Source organism: Danio rerio, chromosome 11, assembly GCF_049306965.1.
Source record: "Danio rerio strain Tuebingen ecotype United States chromosome 11, GRCz12tu, whole genome shotgun sequence".
Classification (NCBI taxonomy): domain Eukaryota; kingdom Metazoa; phylum Chordata; class Actinopteri; order Cypriniformes; family Danionidae; genus Danio; species Danio rerio.
The window spans coordinates 12,834,378-12,857,261 of NC_133186.1; the positions used below are offsets into that span (position 1 = coordinate 12,834,378).

The 22,884-nt window shown below is 38.1% G+C and overlaps 2 protein-coding genes across 3 annotated transcripts in view; both read right to left on the reverse strand.

The window, feature by feature from the left end:
• The window catches only part of zgc:174354, a 90,236-nt gene that overhangs the window by 23,428 nt on the left and 43,924 nt on the right, over positions 1–22,884 (reverse strand).
• On the reverse strand, positions 7,071–9,008 carry LOC110438888 (E3 ubiquitin-protein ligase RBBP6-like). Of its 2 annotated transcripts, XM_068224463.2 has the most exons (6): positions 8,683–9,008; positions 8,382–8,481; positions 8,198–8,273; positions 7,838–7,926; positions 7,422–7,561; positions 7,251–7,326 (listed from the first exon to the last, which is right to left on the reverse strand). In XM_068224463.2, exons 1-5 carry the CDS (start codon positions 8,840–8,842, stop codon positions 7,462–7,464), a joined length of 525 nt encoding a protein of 174 aa, XP_068080564.2. In that variant the 5' UTR covers positions 8,843–9,008; the 3' UTR covers positions 7,251–7,326; positions 7,422–7,461. The 2 variants fall into 2 exon arrangements, with proteins under 2 accessions (XP_073772637.1, XP_068080564.2); XM_073916536.1 differs by lacking the exons at positions 7,838–7,926; positions 8,198–8,273; positions 8,382–8,481; positions 8,683–9,008 and adding an exon at positions 7,665–7,823 and having other exon boundaries at positions 7,071–7,326.

Sequence of the window (22,884 nt, forward strand, 5' to 3'; positions counted from 1 at the left end):
TGGATTGATGAGAGATTAGCCTTTGATATACATATTGACAAGTTACTGAAAAAGCTTAGGCCAAAGTTAGGTTTTTTATACCGGTCAAGAAATTGTTTTCCTTATAAAGTCCGCAAAAAATTAGTAGAGAGTACATTTCTGTCTATAATGGATTATGGTGATCATCTCTATATGCACGCAACCGCTACCCTATTAAGAAAATTAGATTCTGTTTATCATGCAGCAATACGTTTTGTCACAGGTGCAGATTCACGGACGCATCACTGTATTTTGTATGATTCCTTAGACTGGTTATCTCTATATCAAAGGAGAAAATTACATCTGTACTTATTTATTTTAAAAGCTCTTTTAGGTAAATTACCATCCTATATTTTTAATTTATTAACATTTCACACCAACAATCAAAATACTAGATCTGGTTCATGTATTCGTCTGATAGTTCCAAGGGCATTATCAGAACTTGGCAAACGTGCTTTTTCCGTTCACGCTCCCAGGGCTTGGAATGACCTGCAAAATCAGCTCAATCTTGACACTCTTCCGACTCTGAGAACTTTTAAACATCTTTTATACAACATCTTAAAGGACACCTGCAATTGTTTGTTATGAGCTGATGTTTTTAAGAATGGTGATTTTGTAATTTTGTGGTATTGTTTGTGATTTTTATATGAAACTTTATGTGCTGCCTGCCATCTTGACCAGGTCTCACTGGAAGAAGAGACAGTACTGTCTCAATGTGATCTCCTGGCTAAATAAAGGAAATAAAATATTGTACTGAATAGTTAATCACAATGTTGTGCTATTTAAAGGCAACTGTGGTGCAGAGTCGGGTTGGAAGAAACTCCAAGCATTTCTGTTTTCGCAAGGTTAAGCTGAAGATGATGATCTTTCATCCAGTGTGAAATGTCCGACAGGCAGGCTGAGATGCGAGCTGGAACCGAGGGATCATCAGGGTGAAAAGAGAGGTAGTTGGGTATCATCAGCATAGCAGTGGTAGAAGAATCCATGTTTCTGAATGACTGGTCCTACAGATGTCGTGTAGATGGAGAAGAGAAGTGGCCCAAGAACAGAGCCTTGAGGTACCCCAGTGTTTAGATGCTGTAGGTTGGACACCTTTCCCCTCCAAGACACCCTGAATGACCTGTCAGAGAGGTAAGATCTGACCCATTGAGTAACAGTGCCTGCAACGCCCAGTGACTCATATATATATTATATATATATATATATATATATATATATATATATATATATATATATATATATATATATAATGATTAATAGATATAGAAACAATATTTTCATAACTAAATTATTTATGATTTGCCATTTAACAGCAAAACATCTCGTCAAATAGGCCACAGTTCATCAGGAAATGAAAAGCTTTTAAATGACAACAGAAAAGCAGTTCAGCAACTAACATTCACTCATTCAGTGAGTATCTCATTTATTCATTCATTCATTCACTAATTGAATCAACACTTTTTTGGTCACTAAATATGGTGTCAGATGCAGATGTGGCCTCTAGTGTAATCCACAGTTCATATATTGCACAATGACGCTAAAGGCCACCATATTATAAAATACTGTAGGTTGTTGGTTGCAGATTAATAATCACAAACATAATTTTTTAATCATAAAACAGCTAAAACATATTTAGTGTCAGAGAGGACAAAGTGGTTTTAGTTTACCTTTTATCTTTAATATTAAACAGCTTTTTAGTCTTTAGACCAGATTAAATAACTTGTGGTACTTGTATAAACAATGTTCAGCTCAGGATCAGTAATTCAGCATGATGTGCTGCTAAAGCTGAAACAGTCTATCAATTTATGCCACAGATTGTGTGAGATTCTGTCGAGTCTTATAGATGTTAAAAACACTGATGGAGGTCAAAACCGCATCTGACACCACAGTTAGTGGATGAGTAAGAGTAAACTGAATAATAAATATGTAACTCAGTTAATGATAGTTATTCACTGCATGAATGAATGTTAGATGAGGAACTGGTATTTAAGTGGAAAATTAAAACATTAAAGCTTTACTTTTTCAGAGGTTCACTGTTTGCACTTAAATGGATAGTTCACCGCATAAATATGATTGTGACGATTATGAATTAACGTTTTTGGGTCAATTATCCCTTAGCACACATAAATTATCCCAGAGCATTATTTCAGCATCGATGATCATTCACAATAGTCACATCACAAGAAATACAAGGTTGAGTCTGGATTATAATTTAGCGTTTGCGTGTGTTTCTGAGGCCTGCGACTGTAAAAGCTTTAGGTCTAATAAATTGCATAATTTGTCATTTTAATTGCAAATCATTTTATTTAATTTAAAAAAATGAAGACAATAGCAGTATTATTTTACATTTGATTATTACATTACTGTACCTGAATACTGTTTGACTCGTTGAAAAACAACAAAGCTCTGTTCATTTTATTTCAGAATTTTATATTGTATTTATCTCTGCTCGTAGATTGTTTGTAATGTTTTATGCAGATGCACACCTAATATAAACAAATCACCCATTCTGTAATATGTTTTCTACAGCTATATGTATTATGATACAATAAACCACTTTTACTGTAGTAAAAAAAACTAAAGTATACTACAGTATTTATTACAATTTATCAGCTGATACAGAAAACAGAATGTTGTGGCACTCATAAAATGAGTTGTAAAGGCTAATAAATATGGTATAATAATCTTTAGTTCAAAAATATTATGTTGATACTAATTACTGTAATTTTTTTATTTGTGATCATACTGCTGTTTATTATTATCTAATGTCATAAGGCTATGAAGTCAGTTTTTATTCATCATTAATTTTTCCTCCACTAGAGGTCGCTGTGATGATCAGATTCTTCACAGCTCTGATTCTCTCAGCTCTCGCCGGGTTCAGTGGCGCGCGCCTGTAATGCAAGCTACAGGGAGGCTGAGGCTGCGGATCGCTTGAGCTCAGGGCTTCTGGGCTGCAGTGGACTATGTTGATCGGGTGTCCGCGCTAAGTTCGGTATCGATATGGTTCTCCTGGGGGAGCTCGGGACCACCAGGTCGTTTAAGGAGGGGTGAACCGCCCCAGGTCGGAGACGGAGCAGGTCAAATCCCCCGTGCTGATCAGTAGTGGGATCGCGCCTGTGAATAGACACTGCAGTGCAGCCTGAGCGACACAGACTTTTACACTAGTTTTTTTTACTCTGATATATCTTTCTAACAGTAAAAAAAAGAAGCAATAAAGGTTTTGAGATGAATGACATGGCTGTGTGTTAATAATTAGAAATAACTAAAAGTTTAGTTTTTTCGAGTGATGGGTTGCAGCTGAAAGGGCATCTGCTAAAAACGTGCTGGATAAGTTGGGGGTTCATTCCGCTGTGGTGAACCAACGGGACTAAGCTGAAAAGAAAATGAATGAATGAATAAAAGTTTATTTGTAGATTAGACATTTTATTTGTAAACAGAAATACAGAAATTATCTCAATTTCATGAGTATATTTTGAAAAGATGTTTTAGACAGAAATATGTTTTGCTGTGGTTACTAACTCATAAGTGTGGTCTATCAATATCGGGTGGTATTTTAAAAAATTATAGAATAATTTCACTTTAGTTCTCTCCGTGTTGGTGTGGGTTTTCATTGGTTGGTCTGGTTTACCCCACAAGTCCAAAGACATGCGGTATAGGTGAATTGGGTAAGCTAAATTGTCTGTAGTGTATGGGTGTTTTCCAGTAATGGGTTGCAACATGGGAGGGCATCCTCTGCGTAAAACTTATGCTGGATAAGTTGGCGGTTCATTCCGCTGTGGTGACCCCCGATTAATAAAGCGACTAAGCCGAAATGAAAATGAATGATTGAATGAATTTCACTTTAAACATAATTTACACATTGTTACTTTGAACCCATCATCTGATATTTGGCAGCTCCATCAAGGGTTCTGCATTGTGTTTTCTTTTTATTGTGGGAATAACCAGACAGGTATCAGCAGTTGTGACGGCTCTTTAATCACTCCTGATGTAAACAAAAGCACAGATTTTACAGTGTGTCTTCGCCCTCATCACTTTTACATGCTTCAATCAGACAAATATAAATCAAAACCTCAATTAAAGTGAAAACACAAAAATAACGAACTATGTGAAATATGTGAAAAAGAAAGTTATACATAATATTGAAATATAAAAACTGGCTTCAAAAGTCAAGTAAATATGATTTAAGCTAGAAGTCTGTTTACTAGCAGACTTCAAAAAGTTTATTTGTAAACAAAAATACAAAAATCATCTCAATTTCATGTCTATATTTTAAAAATATGCCTTAGACAGAAATATATTGAATTTAATTGAAAATATATCAAATTAAAAAATATATATAGAGAATAATTTTACTTTAAACATAAATGGCACATTATAATTTTTGGCCCCATCAGAAACAAAAGTAACACACGGGTAGGTCACAACCAGATTTACTGGCTTCATCATGTTTGTTTTAATTATATCTGACTATGACATTGTTAATTATTTTTTTAATACCACCTGATATTGACGGTTAAAAAGCTTCCAGTACAAAATGGCATTTTTATTGATAAATTAGTTATAGAGTATTATGCCAAATGCAATTTTAATCTAGAAAGTTTTGTTTAATAAAATAGAGGAGGGGGATATATTTAAGAAATTAGTAACACTTAAAAATAGTAAAGCAACAGGGTTAGATAATATTCCAGTGCAGTTCCCTCAAAGACTCCCTAAATGCGTCACTCCGATGGTTACTCATATTATCAATTTTTCTATTTGTCAAGGTAAAGTTGAAAAAAGCAAGAGTTATTCCTCTTTTTAAGAAAGGTAGTAGGTTTGAGGTTAATAATTCTAGGCTGGTTTCAATTTTGAGTGCTTTGTCAAAAGGGAGGGAAAAAGTTATTTATTAGCACATTGAAAAATATTGTTTAAAATGTGACGTATTGTGGAGTTTCAGTCGGGTTTTAGGAAAATCATTCCACTGATTCAACAGTTTCTTTTAATTAACAAATTATATAAAGAGCGATATGGATAAAGGAAGTTAAGTGGGATGGTTTTCTTAGACCTGCAAAAAGCTTTCAATACAGTCGATCACAGGATATTGATTTTAAAAGTAAAGGCAATGGGTTTTGGTGTTTTGGCCTGTAAATGCATGAAGTCTTACCTTGAAAACAGATGTCAAATAGTAGATTTAAATGGTGTGTTTTCAGATTATTCGACCGTTTCTTATGGGGTTTCACAATGCAGTGTTTTAGGTCCTTTGCTTTTTTAATATACATCAATGATTTGAAAATGGCCTGTTCAAAAAAGCTTTTGTTAAATGCGGATGATGCAGCAATAATTGTGTCTCATGAGAGGAAGGAATTTATTGAAAATGAAAAAAGTAAACAAACTGAGGAAGTCTCTTAATGGTTTAACCTTAATAAATTGTCCTTACACTTGTGTAAACCAGAATTTATTTTATTTGGTTCAACTGCGAAACTGCAAATATGTGTCAGATCAGAGGTAAAAGTAGAGCATCAAATTAATGAACCCAAACATGAAGGGAAATATTTAGGTTCCATTTCAGACAGTAATTTGACAGGTGAGAAGATGGCTGTTATAGTCCAATCAAAAGTTCTAAAATTAAGTTTTTAGCAAGACAGACAGAGCTCTTAGATTTCCAAACTTTACAAATATTGGCTAGTGCATTAGTGCAGTCATACTTTGACTATGCTGCAGTCTTTTGGTACAGCAGTAGTTCCACAAAAATGAAAAATAAATTGCAGACGGCCCAAAATAAGTTGCAGAATTGTTATCAAAGTACTTCCACTAACACATTTAAATAATGAATATTATAGTCAAACTAATTTATTAAAAGTTGGAAAAAGGGTCACTTTTCTGAAATTGGTGATGGTGTTTAAGATTTTAAAATATTTAATTATTAAGTTTTAGTTAGTGAGGTACACTGTCATTCTACAAGAGCGAGTAGCAGGGGTATTTGTCCTTGTAGAATTAATAGTGAAACAGGTAGAAAGTCTTTTCTGTGTACTGTTGCTTGGAATATACTGCCGAGGAGTTTTAAAGAGATTCAATTTGAGAGTTTTTAGAGAGGAAATTAAAAAATGGCTGTTTCACGGTTGAAGTTGAGGATTTTTGTTGTGCTGAGTTTCTGAGCTGATGATGTTTGCACTTTATGATTTGCTCGTTCATTTTTTAAGAATATCGATGACCACGATGGAAATCAGCCTGTGGCTTTATTGTGTATTTTATCCTCGACAGTTTTTAAGATATGAATGTCAAACTGGACTTGTTTGTATATTTTTGTTAAAATTGTTAAATAAAATCAATCAATCAATTTATTCATTCATTTTCCTTTAGCTTAGTCCCTTTATTAATCTGGGGTCGCCACAGCGGAATGAACTGCCAACTTATCCAGCATATGTTTTACACAGCAGATACCCTTCCAGCTGCAACCCAGTACTGGGAAATATCCATACACCCTCATTCACACACATACACTATGACTAATTTAGCTTATTCATTCACTTATATAGCACATGTCTTTGGAGCACCCAGAGGAAACCCACATGAACACGGAGAGAGCATGCAAACTCCACACAGAAATGCCAACTGACCCAGCCGGGACTCCCACCAGCGACCTTCCTACAGTGAGGCCATATATATAAAGAAATCTATTTGCTTAAGTCAGCTGAACAGTAAACAACAACAGCAATAGAAACCACCAAAGGACACCATATGAACACAGCCAAAATGACTTATTAGAGCATGCACATCTTTGTCATTTCAATGGATTTTTAAAAATATGTACATGCCGCCTTTTCTTCCATGTTTCTTGAACTTTTCCCTTAATGAGGAAAACTATTGAATACTATAAAAGCTGTTCAGCGTATTATTTTTTTCAGATTAACATTTAATAGACTTTAACTAAAAGTTTTAGATTGTGAGCAGGACAGCACACTGGTTCTCCCGCAGCATGTTTGTTCATCATTTCTATCTTAATGTGTTGATCATTTTCTTTTGTGTTTCTGTATTGTGTGAAGGTCAACCAGTCCACAGTTTATGCTGCTATAATATTTATTCAGTTTTATTCATAAACTATGTACAATATATACACTGTGCTCACGTCAGCTCCAGGTCTCTTGGATGAAGGTCTCTCAGTGACGTGGTCTCTTCTGGTCGCCGTGCGTCTCTGATGAAGATGGGGAGCGGGATCGTTTCCCTCCGGCATACCAGACTGAAGTCTCCGCACCTGCTAAGGAAGAGGAGGACAGCGGCTTGGTCTGGCAGAAGGACGGCCTCTTTTTCTTCTCAGCAGCATAGGCCTCACTGAACAGATCGAGCGCAAACACACACAAGCAGACATAATGTGAGATTTTCACAAACAATAGAACATGCTGCAATGCCAAGTACAGTTTACTCACGCGTCTATGATGGGAATGACGTATTTGCCGCTGCCGTCCATCATGACTCCCTTTCGGTTTGGGTCGTCCACCTCCAACAGGAAGCTGCGGGGAATCCCTGTGCTCCTCCTGATGCGCTTATGCGGAGCAAAGCTGCTGCCCTGTGAATTCATGAGTGACAGTCAAACGACAGAGCAAACAATCTGACTGATGGAGTCAAGAGCTCAAGTTCACAGCAACCATAAGCTTAGAAAACCCAGTTACCCCTTTAGAGGGGCAGTGCCTAATGTGGTGTCCTGGGATCCCACAGTGAAAGCAGACATAGTTGGGTGGAAGAAGCCCAAGTAGTGTCATGGCCTCACTGATGAACATCAGAACCATGAGAATCAGCTCTAACATTTCTCACAAACCAAACCTGTCAGTGTCTGAACGCTCACCTGCTGGAGTAGTAGCACAGACTGGACTGGTACATCACCGCTTTTAGCTTGTCCTCCTCTGATGCCTTTGCCTCAGCCAGATTCTCAGTCTGTTTCACAGGCATTTGCACATTAGAATTTTATTTCACTGATTTGCTCTAAATAAACACCCTCAAATCTCCCTAAGAAGCTGTGTGTTTGTGTGTGTGTGTGTGTGTGTGTGTGTGTGTGTGTGTGTGTGTGTGTGTTTGTGTGTATTGTTGTTTGCTAAACACTGTGTATTGATATTCTGCACTACATGTCATTATGACGCCTCAAATGCAAACACTGCAGTTCAATACAGAGCAGCACAGTGGGGTGAATTAATCATTTGTTCAATACCTTCAACAGCTGCTCCAGTGAGAGGAGTGAAGAATCACCTGTTTGAGAAGATTTAGCTGATGGTCCAGCTTGATGTCTGCAAAACAAAACAAAGGAGCTTGTGTGACCAAAACACCACAGACAGACTCAAACTCTTGATATAACATCTATCAGAGGACGATTGCGCTCATTTCACATAACTTACCCAACAAATCTTCTGTTGGAGGACTTCAGGCCAGCCGCAGGGACCCGTCTGATGATGACCGATGTGTTTTTGGGGATGAGAGCATCATCATCTATGTATTCTGACAGCAAAATAAAGTTTGAATATAGTAATAATCATTTACCATGGTATACTTTGAGTGCCATTAGCATTTTAAAACACTCAGAACATCACTATATGTCACCATCAGAGTCATGATAATAAATCACAGCTTCTACAAGTCTGTCTGATAACACATCTAATGTTAGTGTAATATAGTTTAAGTGGCTTTTCCTCATCTCACCTTCATCAGTTTGGGCTTTGCTGATCTTCAGCTGGCAGAACTTCAGCCTCTCGCGCCTCATGATCTGCCGCTTCAGCTCTCCCACAGTGATGTTGAGGCCCTCAAACTGGAGCGAGTCGTAGGTGAGTCGACTCTGAAACCTGTAATGAACACAAGACATACTGAACACAAACCACAGTGTGATAACAAGGGTCAAACCTGAATGATGGGAGAAGCAGACGATCAATCGATGTATCCAACAATCAATAATATCAATAATCTGGGAATCAGTTGCCACGAAGGACGCCGAGATCAGATGCCAATGACAGAGCGGAGTTCAAAACAACACAAAAAGAACCGTTGCCATGGATGCTGACGATCACGTGACGAGGCGCTGAAAAACTTTCGCGTTATTTTCTCATAAATAATAGTGAAATCATTACTATGATAATAATAAAATAAACAGCAGAACAGTTGGACATCTCTAAATAAAACACAGTGGCGTTTCCTTACACGAATGATTCTGGCCTTTGTAAAGAGTCGGGCGAGTCAATGAATCAGTGATTCGTGCTGAATGAATCACTCAAAGCTTCACTCGATTAAAGCGGTCTCTTGCTGCCACCTAGTGGCGATTTGTTTTTTCGTTTTTAAAGTAATTTAACACTTTTTTTTAAAGCTCCTTCAAATTTATTTTCTACAAAAGTTTATTTCCGTGTGTTAAAAATGATTTAAAACTCTCTAAGCTCATCATTTCTTTATGCGTTTATAATGTAAATCCCTTCATGTTTGCCTTCGATCTTCATTATGTGTTAAAATCAATAAAATATTAAAGTTGCCTCATCCAAATCCAAAGTTTAGTTCAAAGCTTTATTATACAGCAATGTGTGTGTGTGTGTGTGTGTGTGTGTGTGTGTGGGTGTGTGTGTGTGTGTGTGTGTGTGTGTGTGTGTGTGTGTGTGTGATTGTGGCAGTGGATTACAGTGAATGTAGAAGTGATCAGAAGTGTGTGATATTTATTGTTTCTGATAATCAAAAGAACATTTTAAGAGTCCAAAAGATTTACTGCCTGATGAAGCCTGTTATAATGCAGTTATGATGACCCTTTAAATCTAGAATGGTCAGAACAATAAAAAATTAGGGAAAGAGATTAAGTAGTATTTCTCCTCTTTTTTTGTATGTGTAAGTGCTCCTGGAAGAAAAAGTCTGCGTCTCTCTGTGTCACTCAGGCTGCACTGCAGTGTCTATTCTCAGGTGTGATCCCACTACTGATCAGCACGGGGGATTTGACCTGCTTCGTCTCCGACCTGGGCCGGTTCACCCCTCATTACACGTCCTGGTGGTCCCAAGCTCCCCCAAGAGCACCATATCGATACCGAGCTTAGTGTGGACACCTGATCAACATAGTCCACTGCAGCCCAGAAGCCCTGAGCTCAAGCAATCCGCAGCCTCAGCCTCCCAGTAGCTTGGATTACAGGCGCGCGCCACTGAACCCGGCGAGAGCTGAGAGAATCAGAGCTGTGGAGAATCTGATCATCACAGCGAACTCTAATAGAGAAAATGATAAATGATGAAGTAAAGTTGACTTTTTATTGGTCTTATGGCACTGTTTGGATAAAAATAAACAGCAGTACGGTCCCAAATAAAATATAGTTATTTAAACTAAATACTATAGTATTTTAGAACCACATAGTAAAGTTTATTGTACTGAATAGTTAATCACAATGTTGTGCTATTTAAAGGCAACTGTGGTGCAGAGTCGGGTTGGAAGAGACTCCAAGCATTTCTGTTTTCGTGAGGTTAAGCTGAAGATGAGGATCTTTCATCCAGTGTGAAATGTCCGACAGGCAGGCTGAGATGCGAGCTGGAACCGAGGGATCATCAGGGTGAAAAGAGAGGTATAGTTGGGTATCATCAGCATAGCAGTGGTAGGAGAATCCATGTTTCTGAATGACTGGTCCTACAGATGTCGTGTAGATGGAGAAGAGAAGTGGCCCAAGAACAGAGCCTTGAGGTACCCCAGTGTTTAGATGCTGTAGGTTGGACACTTTTCCCCTCCAAGACACCCTGAATGACCTGTCAGAGAGGTAAGATCTGAACCATTGAATAACAGTGCCTGCAACGCCCAGTGACTCATATATATTATATATATAATGATTAATACATATAGAAACAATATTTTCATAACTAAATTATTTATGATTTGCCGTTTAACAGCGAAACATCTCGTCAAATAGGCCACAGTTCATCAGGAAATGAAAAGCTTTTAAATGACAACAGAAAAGCAGTTCAGCGACTAACATTCACTCATTCAGTGAGTATCTCATTTATTCATTCATTCATTCACTAATTGAATCAACACTTTTTTAGTCACTAAATATGGTGTCAGATGCGGATGTGGCCTCTAGTGTAATCCACAGTTCATATATTGCACAATGACGCTAAAGGCCACCATATTATAAAATACTGCAGGTTGTTGGTTGCAGATTAATAATCACAAACATAATTTTTTAATCATAAAACAGCTAAAAACATATTTAGTGTCAGAGAGGACAAAGTGGTTTTAGTTTACCTTTTATCTTTAATATTAAACAGCTTTTTAGTCTTTAGACCAGATTAAATAACTTGTGGTACTTGTATAAACAATGTTCAGCTCAGGATCAGTAATTCAGCATGATGTGCTGCTAAAGCTGAAACAGTCTATCAATTTATGCCACAGATTGTGTGAGATTCTGTCGAGTCTTATAGATGTTAAAAACACTGATGGAGGTCAAAACCGCATCTGACACCACAGTTAGTGGATGAGTAAGAGTAAACTGAATAATAAATATGTAACTCAGTTAATGATAGTTATTCACTGCATGAATGAATGTTAGATGAGGAACTGGTATTTAAGTGGAAAATTAAAACATTAAAGCTTTACTTTTACAGAGGTTCACTGTTTGCACAATCTTAAATGGATAGTTCACCGCATGAATATGATTGTGACGATTATGAATTAACATTTTTGGGTCAATTATCCCTTAGCTCACATAAATTATCCCAGAGCATTATTTCAGCATCAATGATCATTCACAATAGTCACATCACAAGAAATACAAGTTCAAGAGTTCCCACTTAGATATGTTTGGCACTTATAGCAGGTTTGGCATGCTGTCCCGGGAGAGAACCCTGAGCTCGGAGATATTTGAGCCCAGGGCTCCCGCCCGGTCTAGAAGCATATCAGGAGAACCGAGATCAGGTAGGTCTCGATCGCTCCCCCTTTAGAAGGGGAGAAAAAGGAGGAGATGGGGTGGAAGGGGGGATTCTTCCAAAATGAAGATAGTGCAATGGGGAGAAAGTGATCCATTTATACTAAGCTAGGATCATTCTAATTGGATTATTACTGATTACGGATGAGTGGCCAGCGGTGCACAATCATATCACGTGCTCCTCTCGAAATTAGTTTATGAAACTTCACTTCAAGAGTTCCCACTTAGATATGCTTGGCACTTATAGCAGGTTTGGCATGCTGTCCCGGGAGAGAACCCTGAGCTCGGAGATATTTGAGCCCAGGGCTCCCGCCCGGTCTAGAAGCATATCAGGAGAACCGAGAGCAGGTAGGTCTCGATTGCTCCCCAAAAAAATGCCTCTAGCTCGGGACAGCAGCCGAGTATTTCAAAGAATTTCCCCCAAAAAGCTAGAAAGTTTTTACTATATCCGGCTGCTGGATATAGTTATTAAGGAATGAAGAAAGAGTAGGGGGCTCCAGTTGGAGCAAAGTTTGAAACTGACTCCTGTGGAAGTCAGAGCGGGGGAGGGGGTTGGGTGGAGACTAGTGAAGGGGGGCCATAAGGGGTGGGCGGGGTTGGCTCATTAAGAGTCAAAAATGCTCGAGGAACACTCCAAACAGAGATAGAGCAGGGAAGTGGCAGCGCTATATATAAATATATATGTATATATGAGAGAGTATATAAATATATATATATATATATATATATATATATATATATATATATATATAAAATGGGATAATTTAAGGCCTGGAGGGGGTGATCAGGAGACTTCTGAGTCAGAATGGGTGCTGCGGGAGTTGGGTGCAGCAATTTTTTATTTTGCCATCTCTAGCAGAAATCGTGAAGTGTGATTTGGGCGGTGGAGATTTCTGCTAGAGGGTGAGTGGCAAGTTTGGCCAGACTCTTGCTGGAGTCGATGCTCGTGGAACACTCCGACTGGAGATGGAGCGGGGAGTGACAGCGCTCTATATAAATATATATCTATAAACGAAAGTCCATAGATATACATATATAATGAGTTTCAGTGGCCTGGGGGGGGGCAGTGACTGACCCCTGCGGGGATCGGCGCCCGGGGAACAGGGCAAGCTGGCCTACTCTAGCAGGAGTCTGGGAAAGGGGATTTGGACAGTGAAGACTCCTGTTAGAGGGTGACGGGATAAGTTAGGTGCTCGAGGAACACTCCGTTAGGAGATGGAGCGGGGGAGTGACAGCGCTATTATAAATATATATCTATGTACAGGTGTATATAGATATATATATATATATATATATATATATATATATATATATATATATATATATATATATATATATATATATATATATATATAAATAAAGATTGCTAAGGCCTGGAAGGGACGGTGAGACGACCCCTGCGGGGGTCGTAGCTCGGGGTAACACTTCTGCGGAAGTCAGAGCTTTAGGGGGGGGCGGGGTCCGGCAGGAGTCGGGAAATGGGAGGGGGCTGTGAAGACTCCAGCGGAAACGGCCAGGGTGGCGGGGTGACGGGGGGCTTGGATGAAACTCCAATTACCTATGTGGCTGGGGGAGGAAACTGAGTGTTACTCAGGCTAGAAGGAAGAAAAAGAAGAAGGTGGCTGGGTCACACCCTCGCCCTTGAGTGGATGTGGGATTATGGCTGACAAGAGCCATCTGGGCTTCTTTGGGGGGCCAGTGGCTAGGACGCATGTCTTGAAGGCATCAGGTGACCACCTTTCTAGGATCTGGATTTGTTGCTGCCCTTTGTACTTCTGTGATGGCTGCTCATATTCTGAAACATAGCATACAGGAATAAGAGAAGTAATTCAACACCTTTAATACTTTTCCCACACAATTAAAGACCTTATCACCATTTTCAATCAAAAAAGCTGGCGAGATTTATCTTACGGAATATTTACTAAATATTAAAATGTAACAAATGAATCCAACTAAACATTCGAATACAGACACATGTATATTAAAATCTAGCCGATTCGACAGGTTGTCACCTATAGAGCTGCAGACTGATAGTGTTGCAGTAAACAAGCGGCAAGCTGTCAAACCTTAGTAGAATTTTACTGATTACGTAACTACCTAGTATCCTGATATTCACGGCTTGAATAGTCAAACTTTAGCATACGATGATACCTTGTTCAACAATAATGTATTACCTTGTAAAGGAATCTAAGACTTTCTAATACTTTAAGCCCTCAAACTCCTCTATATTGACTTATCAGCCCCCAACACCTTCTGATACTCCGGAGACACCCTGTGTAAGAGTGACTGAGAGTTGATCTGGGGGATACCTGTGGAGCAAAGAACTGCTATAAGCATCTCTTAAATCAGAATCGTGTGACAGGGCGGTTGTGTCATCTATAAATGGGAAGAAGGGGGGGGGGGTGCAGAAGGAGAATGAGGCTCGGCGGAGCGACTCTGCTATAGCGGAAGTACAAATGATAGTCAGCATTGGAGTGCTAAATATTGTCAATAGTGATATGAAGAGTAAATGGGGGGGGGGGGGGTATATGTGAATATGGTATCAAGGGTGTGGGCTGTATAGGCAGAAAGTATCTTTGCGAAGAGTGTAAATGCATTAGGAATGGATGAAGAGTGTGATGGGTTGAATGAGGGCAGTTTCAGGAGCTGGCAGTCTTGAACTCTAAAATGGAAAACAAGAGAGAATTAGAAATGAAATCTTAGCAACATGGCACATGTACAGCAGACATGATTAATTGTATTGGCTGATATTCGTGGGAGGAGTCTTCATAAGTGTATGGATGATTGTGAATGGAAGCGCCTTTGTTAATGCATGTTCCAATACTTAATGTCACAATGTGCCAGGGTTGTAGAAGTGGGCATTTGTCCTCCTGCAGGGTGGTAATTAGAAGGAGAACTGAGCGTATGGGGCGTTTCTATGCTGGAAGTCCAGGAAACCTCTTGGAGAGCTGGTGAGATGATGATGGAGTGGAGTTTAAACCCCTTACTGATATAGAAGTTTTTAAAACTCGAATGTATTTAACACAAAGTATAAGTATGAAAAGCTACTCCATGGCCAGAAATGTCCTCCTCTTGTTTGTTGCAGTCGAGCAGGAAATTGTTTTCTTACTGTCATTATAGACTGACTGACATTCAGGTGTATTGATATGAGAGTCACAATTGGCGTGATACAAAAGGGTTACTGCTTGATGTGTAGGTTGTCTATCACTTGCTGGGTAATATTCATTTCAGAATTTTATTTACTTTTTTTTTTTTTTTTTTTTAATATATGTATATATAATTATTAATAAAATGTAAATATATCAACTGCCTACATCAAACTTAAAAAACGATGTTGCCACTTAATAGGAACTGTGTGAATGTAATGTTTATCATGGCTTTACTCCATCCATGATAAGTAACATGTCTATAATCTCAACATGATTATTTGGCTGGAATCAAAGTCTCTGCACGCATTCCATTCATGAATTTGTCGGGAGAGAAGGCGGGACCGTCTCCAGTTTTGGAAAGCTTATTGGATGGTGATACTTCCCCTTTAAGCTATTGGCTCCTTGGAGTCACGGTCAAGAGTTCAGAGTGCAAATGCCGGCGGCCATTTTGTAGATCAGATCGCTACAATGTTTATGCGTCAAAGTATGGCTCCACTCTCACCAGCAGCTGGTTTGGATATCAGTGCACCTTTTCATGGATGTATATCGACGAATGAAGGGGTTATGGAATAATGTTTATGGATTAGATTGCCTGGTCATTTGCCTTCGAACTATTTCAGCTGTCAGAATGTTATGGATCTGCTGACCAGCGGGAGGCTGAGAGGTGAGTTCTTCATTTAAAGCGTTCTATTCACGCTGATCTCGCCAGACTTCCCTTTAAAGCATGCACGTTACCGAAAGTGGACCGTTAGCGTTAGGTGATCTGTGAGTTCGGCTTCTCTCCGGTGGCTTGAATCGCCGGCGTCATAAGTTTAGACGAAGTTGTGGCTTGTGTAGTGAAGGGCAGATGAAGTAGAAGATGGAAGAGTTGATATGCCGGCTTCTTGCGGGGATTCTGGCTCGATTGCTGGCGAGGCAGCTGCTGGAGTTTAGGGGAGAGCGGGGTTCTGGTTGGAGAAGTTGTTGTTGTTGTTGATTGTTTGTTTGTTCTTCCATGCCAGAAGGTTGAATGATGCTGAAGCGTAGTTTAAATGCTGGAGCGTTTGTAGCGGGAAGCATTCTTCCAAAATGAAGATAGTGCAATGGGGAGAAAGTGATCCATTTATACTAAGCTAGGATCATTCTGATTGGATTATTACTGATTACGGATGAGTGGCCAGCGGTGCACAATCATATCACGTGCTCCTCTCGAAATTAGTTTATGAAACTTCATGTTGAGTCTGGATTATAATTTAGCGTTTGCGTGTGTTTCTGAGGCCTGCGACTGTAAAAGCTTCAGGTCTAATAAATTGCATAATTTGTCATTTTAATAGCAAATCATTTTATTTAATTTAAAAAAATGAAGACAATAGCAGTATTATTTTACATTTGATTATTACATTACTGTACCTGAATACTGTTTGACTCGTTGAAAAACAACAAAGCTCTGTTCATTTTATTTCAGAATTTTATATTGTATTTATCTCTGCTCGTAGATTGTTTGTAATGTTTTATGCAGATGCACACCTAATATAAACAAATCACCCATTCTGTAATATGTTTTCTACAGCTATATGTATTATGATACAATAAACCACTTTTACTGTAGTAAAAAAAACTAAAGTATACTACAGTATTTATTACAATTTATCAGTTGATACAGAAAACAGAATGTTGTGGCACTCATAAAATGAGTTGTAAAGGCTAATAAATATGGTATAATAATCTTTAGTTCAAAAATATTATGTTGATACTAATTACTGTAATTTTTTTATTTGTGATCATACTGCTGTTTATTATTATCTAATGTCATAAGGCTATGAAGTCAGTTTTTATTCATCATTAATTTTTCCTCCACTAGAGGTCGCTGTGATGATCAGATTCTCCACAGCTCTGATTCTCTCAGCTCTCGCCGGGTTCAGTGGCGCGCGCCTGTAATCCAAGAAGCCCCTGTCTGCAGCCCGCAGATCTGGGCGGGGATGAATGTGGGGCGGGGCTGCATGTTCAGCCACGCCCACCTGTAATTTCATTGGTTAGTGGAAACGCAATAGAGTGAATGCCCACTACGTGGTGTCAGTAAACAGGAAATGCATGTACAATTTCTTAAATATTGTTTTTATTGTTAATAAACACAAAAATGCACAAAAGTGGGCATTCTTGATGAGTGTTTTATATGTTAATTATGTTAACAGTTATGTGAATTTCATAATGGTATTTTTCCTGCTAAAAAATATTACAAAAGACTCAAAAGACTCTTTTCACAATGGTGTCACTTCAGAAACGCAGTGATTTTAGTTCTGATATTTTAATGGTTTATTATTTTGCTTCAAAATGCAAATGCATATTGCATATTTACAGCAAATAAAGGTGGAGTCTGAAAAAATAAATAAATGAAAATGCAGTGCTTTTAGTTCAGTTTAATTTTTTCCCTTTGAATGGGAGAGTTCTCTGGAAATTTTACAATTGAAAATATTAAAATTATACTATTAAAAATATTGGGCATGTGTCCAATTGTTTCTCTTTCAATACTGCACTGCTTTGAGTTTTATTAAGAGCAGGGATAAGCTATTATTTATTAAGGGAAGTATATGTTTGTAACCTTTTTACTTATTAAATCAGATTATTTCATCATATAATGGATTTATTTTTACTTTGACGCTGCTATGAATATAAACATATATTATCTGTTATATGTAAATGTTCCAGCATGAGTAAAATTTTTTATTAATTTTTTTCATATTACATGGTGTGTCATCTATGGATGCAATCAATTTCATTATTTATTATTTACTAATCCATTAAAGTTTTGTTCAGTTTCTCCATTTGAATGAAGACAGTGCTCTGCTGCCACCTACTGGGTGGTTTTAATATCTGTTCTACAATTTAATTAATAAGTTACTAATAATTTCATAATCTAATACTACTGAATTAAAATGCAGTCTTCTTGGTTTTTTTTTTGTATTATTTGTAAATACAGGGTAAATACTTTAATACCACTAACAACCTTTCTAACAACCCTTCTGGATCCATTTCTGCACTGTAGATCTTTAAAAATATTTTTTATAATGATTTTGTTTGGTTATTAAGAGTCACGAACAACATTGTTATTCTATTTCATTTAATTAGAATATTAAATACACTTAATATTATATTAATAGTGTGGCACAAACGGCCAGTTTTATTTATTACTTATCTATCAGGAAACAAATTAATGAAAATAAATTTGACATTAATAAGTGCAGCACTCGTGTAAACTTCTGATATTTTTATTTGACAAATCCTGATAAATAAATACCAACTTCATCTTCAGTAAAAACACCAACACAAAGCAATACAGTCAATAAAGTCCCTCTTTCTCGGTTCAAGTAAAAATCTGGCAGATCTGTGTTTTGTAGATGTCAGATGTCTCACCTACAGAACATCTGTGTATGCACATGCACACGTACAAAAGGAAGTCTGACAATTTATAGAAAATATTAATAATAATTTAAGATACAGCAGTATGTGATTATTATCTTTAATAAACATAAAAACAATTATATATTTTTTACAGGGAAATTACACCACAGCATTAAAGTAACAATCTGCAGTAAAAAGTGCTTGGCATATTCTGTACTCTTTATCATGTGTACACAGACACACACACACACACACACACACACCCTGCTTCTTGAATTTTGGATTACTGACAATGGCTCGGCGAGGCAGTGGCGCAGTAGGTAGTGCTGTCACCTCACAGCAAGAACGTTGCTGGGTCGCTGATTCGAACCTCGGCTCAGTTGGCGTTTCTGTGTGGAGTTTGCATGTTCTCCCTGCCTTCGCGTGGGTTTTCTCCAGGTGCTCCGGTTTCCCCCACAATCCAAAGACATGCGGTACAGGTGAATTGGGTAGGCTAAATTGTCTGTAGTGTATGAGTGTGTGTGTGAATGTGTGTGTGGATGTTTCCCAGAGATGGGTTGCGGCTGGAAGGGCATCCGCTGCGTAAAAACCTGCTGGATAAGTTGGCGGTTCATTCCGCTGTTGTGACTCTGAATTAATAAAGGGACAAAACCGACAAGAAAATGAATGAATGAATGACAATGGCTCAGAAGGTCCTGGATGTCAGTGAGAGTTGCAGAAATGTCCCATCACCATCCTGTGTGACAACTCTCAGTAGGATCCACTGCAGGATCTCAGGCGGCATCTGTACAAAATAACCAACAATCATCAACATGTCGCTTAACATACAGTATATTAAAGTTAAACTCAAAGAATTAAATATGTTTGTACTAGGCATGCCCCCTCCTCACATTCCCCTTTGCATAAGTTTCATGCATGGGTTATAAAGTAAACAAAAAAAAGAGAACATGGTGTAAATAAAAATAAAAATTATTAAATAAACAAATCTATTAAAACAAAAAGAGAGAAAGAACTGAGGTAAAATAAAATAAAACAGAGAATATGCTCCTAAGGAATCATAGTGATGACTATATATCAATGCCAATGATCTGCAAACAGAATGTAGTATAGATCAGTAAGTTAAGAATCAAGTTTTATATTGTACATATTTAGCATTAACATTACCAGAGTATATAAATTAGAGAACATGCCACAAAGAAAAATATATTTTGTTATCTTTGATATTAATAAACTTCATGTGATGGACTGTTTTGCTCAAAACTCTTTAAAGTTTACATTATTCTTCTAAGTGAATAAAACCACCAACTGTACGATCAACCTGGAAAACACCAACCCTAACACAGAAAACTTTTTTTTAAGGCTTTAAAACTTCATATCTCCTTAAAGGCCTTTAATTAAATAAATGACACATAATACGTGAGGTGTACTGCACTATAATTTGACCATTTACATGACAGAAGATGTGTACTTACCATGCAGAGATGAAAACCGGAATCGAAAGCATACATTACATCAACGTCTGTTTCCGTGAACCAATGAAAGACTTGTAGGCGGAGTGACATGTTTAGTCCCGCCCATTTATGGGCGGGGCTGCACATTCAGCTCCGCCCCGTATTCAGCCCCGCCCCGATCTGCGGGCTGCAGACGGGTGTACTTGAGCTACTGGGAGGCTGAGGCTGCGGATCGCTTGAGCTCAGGGCTTCTGGGCTGCAGTGGACTATGTTGATCGGGTGTCCGCGTTAAGTTCGGTATCGATATGGTTCTCCTGGGGGAGCTCGGGACCACCAGGTCGTTTAAGGAGGGGTGAACCGGCCCAGGTCGGAGACGGAGCAGGTCAAATCCCCCGTGCTGATCAGTAGTAGGATCGCGCCTGTGAATAGACACTGCAGTGCAGCCTGAGCGACACAGAGAGACGCAGACTTTTACACTAGTTGTTTTTACTCTGATATATCTTTCTAACAGTAAAAAAGAAGCAATAAAGGTTTTGAGATGAATGACATGGCTGTGTGTTAATAATTAGAAATAACTAAAAGTTTAGTTTTCTCGAGTGATGGGTTGCAGCTGGAAGGGCATCTGCTAAACACATGCTGGATAAGTTGGGGGTTCATTCCGCTGTGGTAAACCAACGGGACTAAGCTGAAAAGAAAATAAATGAATGAATAAAAGTTTATTTGTAGATTAGACATTTTATTTGTAAACAGAAACACAGAAATTGTCTCAATTTCATGAGTATATTTTGAAAAGATGATGTTTTAGACAGAAATATGTTTTGCTGTGGTTACTAACTCATAAGTGTGGTCTATCAATATCGGGTGGTATTTAAAAAAATTATAGAAGAATTTCACTTTAGTTCTCCCCGAGTTGGTGTGGGTTTTCACTGGTTGGTCTGGTTTACCCCACAAGTCCAAAGACATGCGGTATAGGTGAATTGGGTAAGCTAAATTGTCTGTAGTGTATGGGTGTTTTCCAGTAATGGGTTGCAACATGGGAGGGCATCCTCTGCGTAAAACTTATGCTGGAAAAACTGGCGGTTCATTCCGCTGTGGTGACCCCCGATTAATAAAGCGACTAAGCCGAAATGAAAATGAATGATTGAATGAATTTCACTTTAAACATAATTTACACATTGTTACTTTGAACCCATCATCTGATATTTGGCAGCTCCATCAAGGGTTCTGCATTGTGTTTTCTTTTTATTGTGGGAATAACCAGACAGGTATCAGCAGTTGTGACGGCTCTTTAATCACTCCTGATGTAAACAAAAGCACAGATTTTACAGTGTGTCTTCGCCCTCATCACTTTTACATGCTTCAATCAGACAAATATAAATCAAAACCTCAATTAAAGTAAAAACACAAAAATAACGAACTATGTGAAATATGTGAAAAAGAAAGTTATACATAATATTGAAACATAAAAACTGGCTTCAAAAGTCAAGTAAATATGATTTAAGATCAATTAGAGCTGCAGACACCCACCTCCCCCATGTGCAGTCAGTACAGAAAAGGAGGAGGCGGGTGCAGAACAGGAAATTAAAAAACTTAAGCTTTCTTAGAAATTTAAAGGAGCAGGTATACTTAATAAACACTTCAGGTAAAACACACATTTTGTGTAATTCTATAAAGAAAAGTGAACTATTATTTCTATACCTGTTACACAGGCCCGGATTGGCTAATCGGGAGCACCGGGAAAGTTTTTTGGCCGCGAGGGCCGGTGTCCCTAGCTGCTTGCACTCTCAGCAGTCGCACTTTTTTCATTTATTTATTTGACCATAGCCTCACTCTTTTTATTTATTTTCTCGCAGGCAGCAAGACGCAGCCGGCAGGTTAATGATGATCATTTAGCATTCGACCTTAAACAGCGGCACCTTAGTGAAAAAAAGAATTTGAATAATTAATATTAATGAATATTACACCTGCTCAATGAAAATCAGATGATTCACTACATTATTAAATCTGACATAACTTGATCAGAAATATAAAAAAGGGGTGAAAAGATTAAGCCTTCAATAGAAAGTAATACTGTGGTTAAAAGAGTCTTGCAGATACCAGCGCAATACTTATTTATTCTTCCAAACTCACCAACATAACAGCTACATTGTGGTCCAGTGGTCAGCATGTTGTGTTGTGATGCTGCTGCTCTAACCTCTCCTGAGTAAAGTGTTATTTTTATTATTATTATTTCATTTTTAGTGTTAGGAGGACAATATAATACTGTTTGGGTTACTTATGTGGGTGTACATATTTTATTTAGATTTTTTGTGTGACCACCGTTACAAAAGACTGCATATCTATAAATAATTTTGCACAGAATATATTTTCAGATATTGCAGGAAGGGACAATGTGATGTTTAAAGTATAGCTTTGGAGATTTAGCTACCCTTTAATCTTCTCATATTTATGAAAAACATTTGAAGTTCTAAAGCAGCTGTTTCCTTGAAAAAGACGTGATAGTGTCTTTAGAAACTGAATTGCAAATGACCTTATTTTATATAGTCAGTCGTGAACAGAGGTGGGCCGGTCAAAGGCTTGAAACTGCAGGGCTGAAAAGAAGTCCCACTCCTGCCCTGCTGTTACAGTAACGGGCTGAATATGCTGTCATAGCTTGGAAAGCCAATGTTATCTGGCCTTTGTTACTTTCGTCCAGTGTTACTTTCGTCCCCGCTCTCCCCCACTATAAGGCACACAGAATCATTTATCGTGTACAGACATGAACAGTCATATAGGGGTTTCACTGTCACATTTCTGTCAAAAACAGTGAAAAGTTCAGGCTGATTTATACTTCTGCAACAAGTTATCACCGTGACCTATGGCACATGCCTTGCGTGAAGCCATGCACTTAAACTTCTGTGTTCTGTTAGTGTTGCTCTGCAATAACACTTCCAAAATGCTAGCTGGCAACAGGTTTTCCTTGTTCCTTTGTGTTGAGTTTCTGCTTGTTAATGCAAC

Bases quoted from the DNA above. Each gene is read 5' to 3' on its own strand.
- LOC110438888 (XM_068224463.2), bottom strand. From the start codon at position 8,842: ATGTCTTGTGTTCATTACAGGTTTCAGAGTCGACTCACCTACGACTCG. The intron at 8,482-8,682 runs GTGAGATGAGGA...TTTTGCTGTCAG, and splicing joins CAAAGCCCAAACTGATGAAG to AATACATAGATGATGATGCT. The intron at 8,274-8,381 runs GTAAGTTATGTG...TTTGTTTTGCAG, and splicing joins TCCAACAGAAGATTTGTTGG to ACATCAAGCTGGACCATCAG.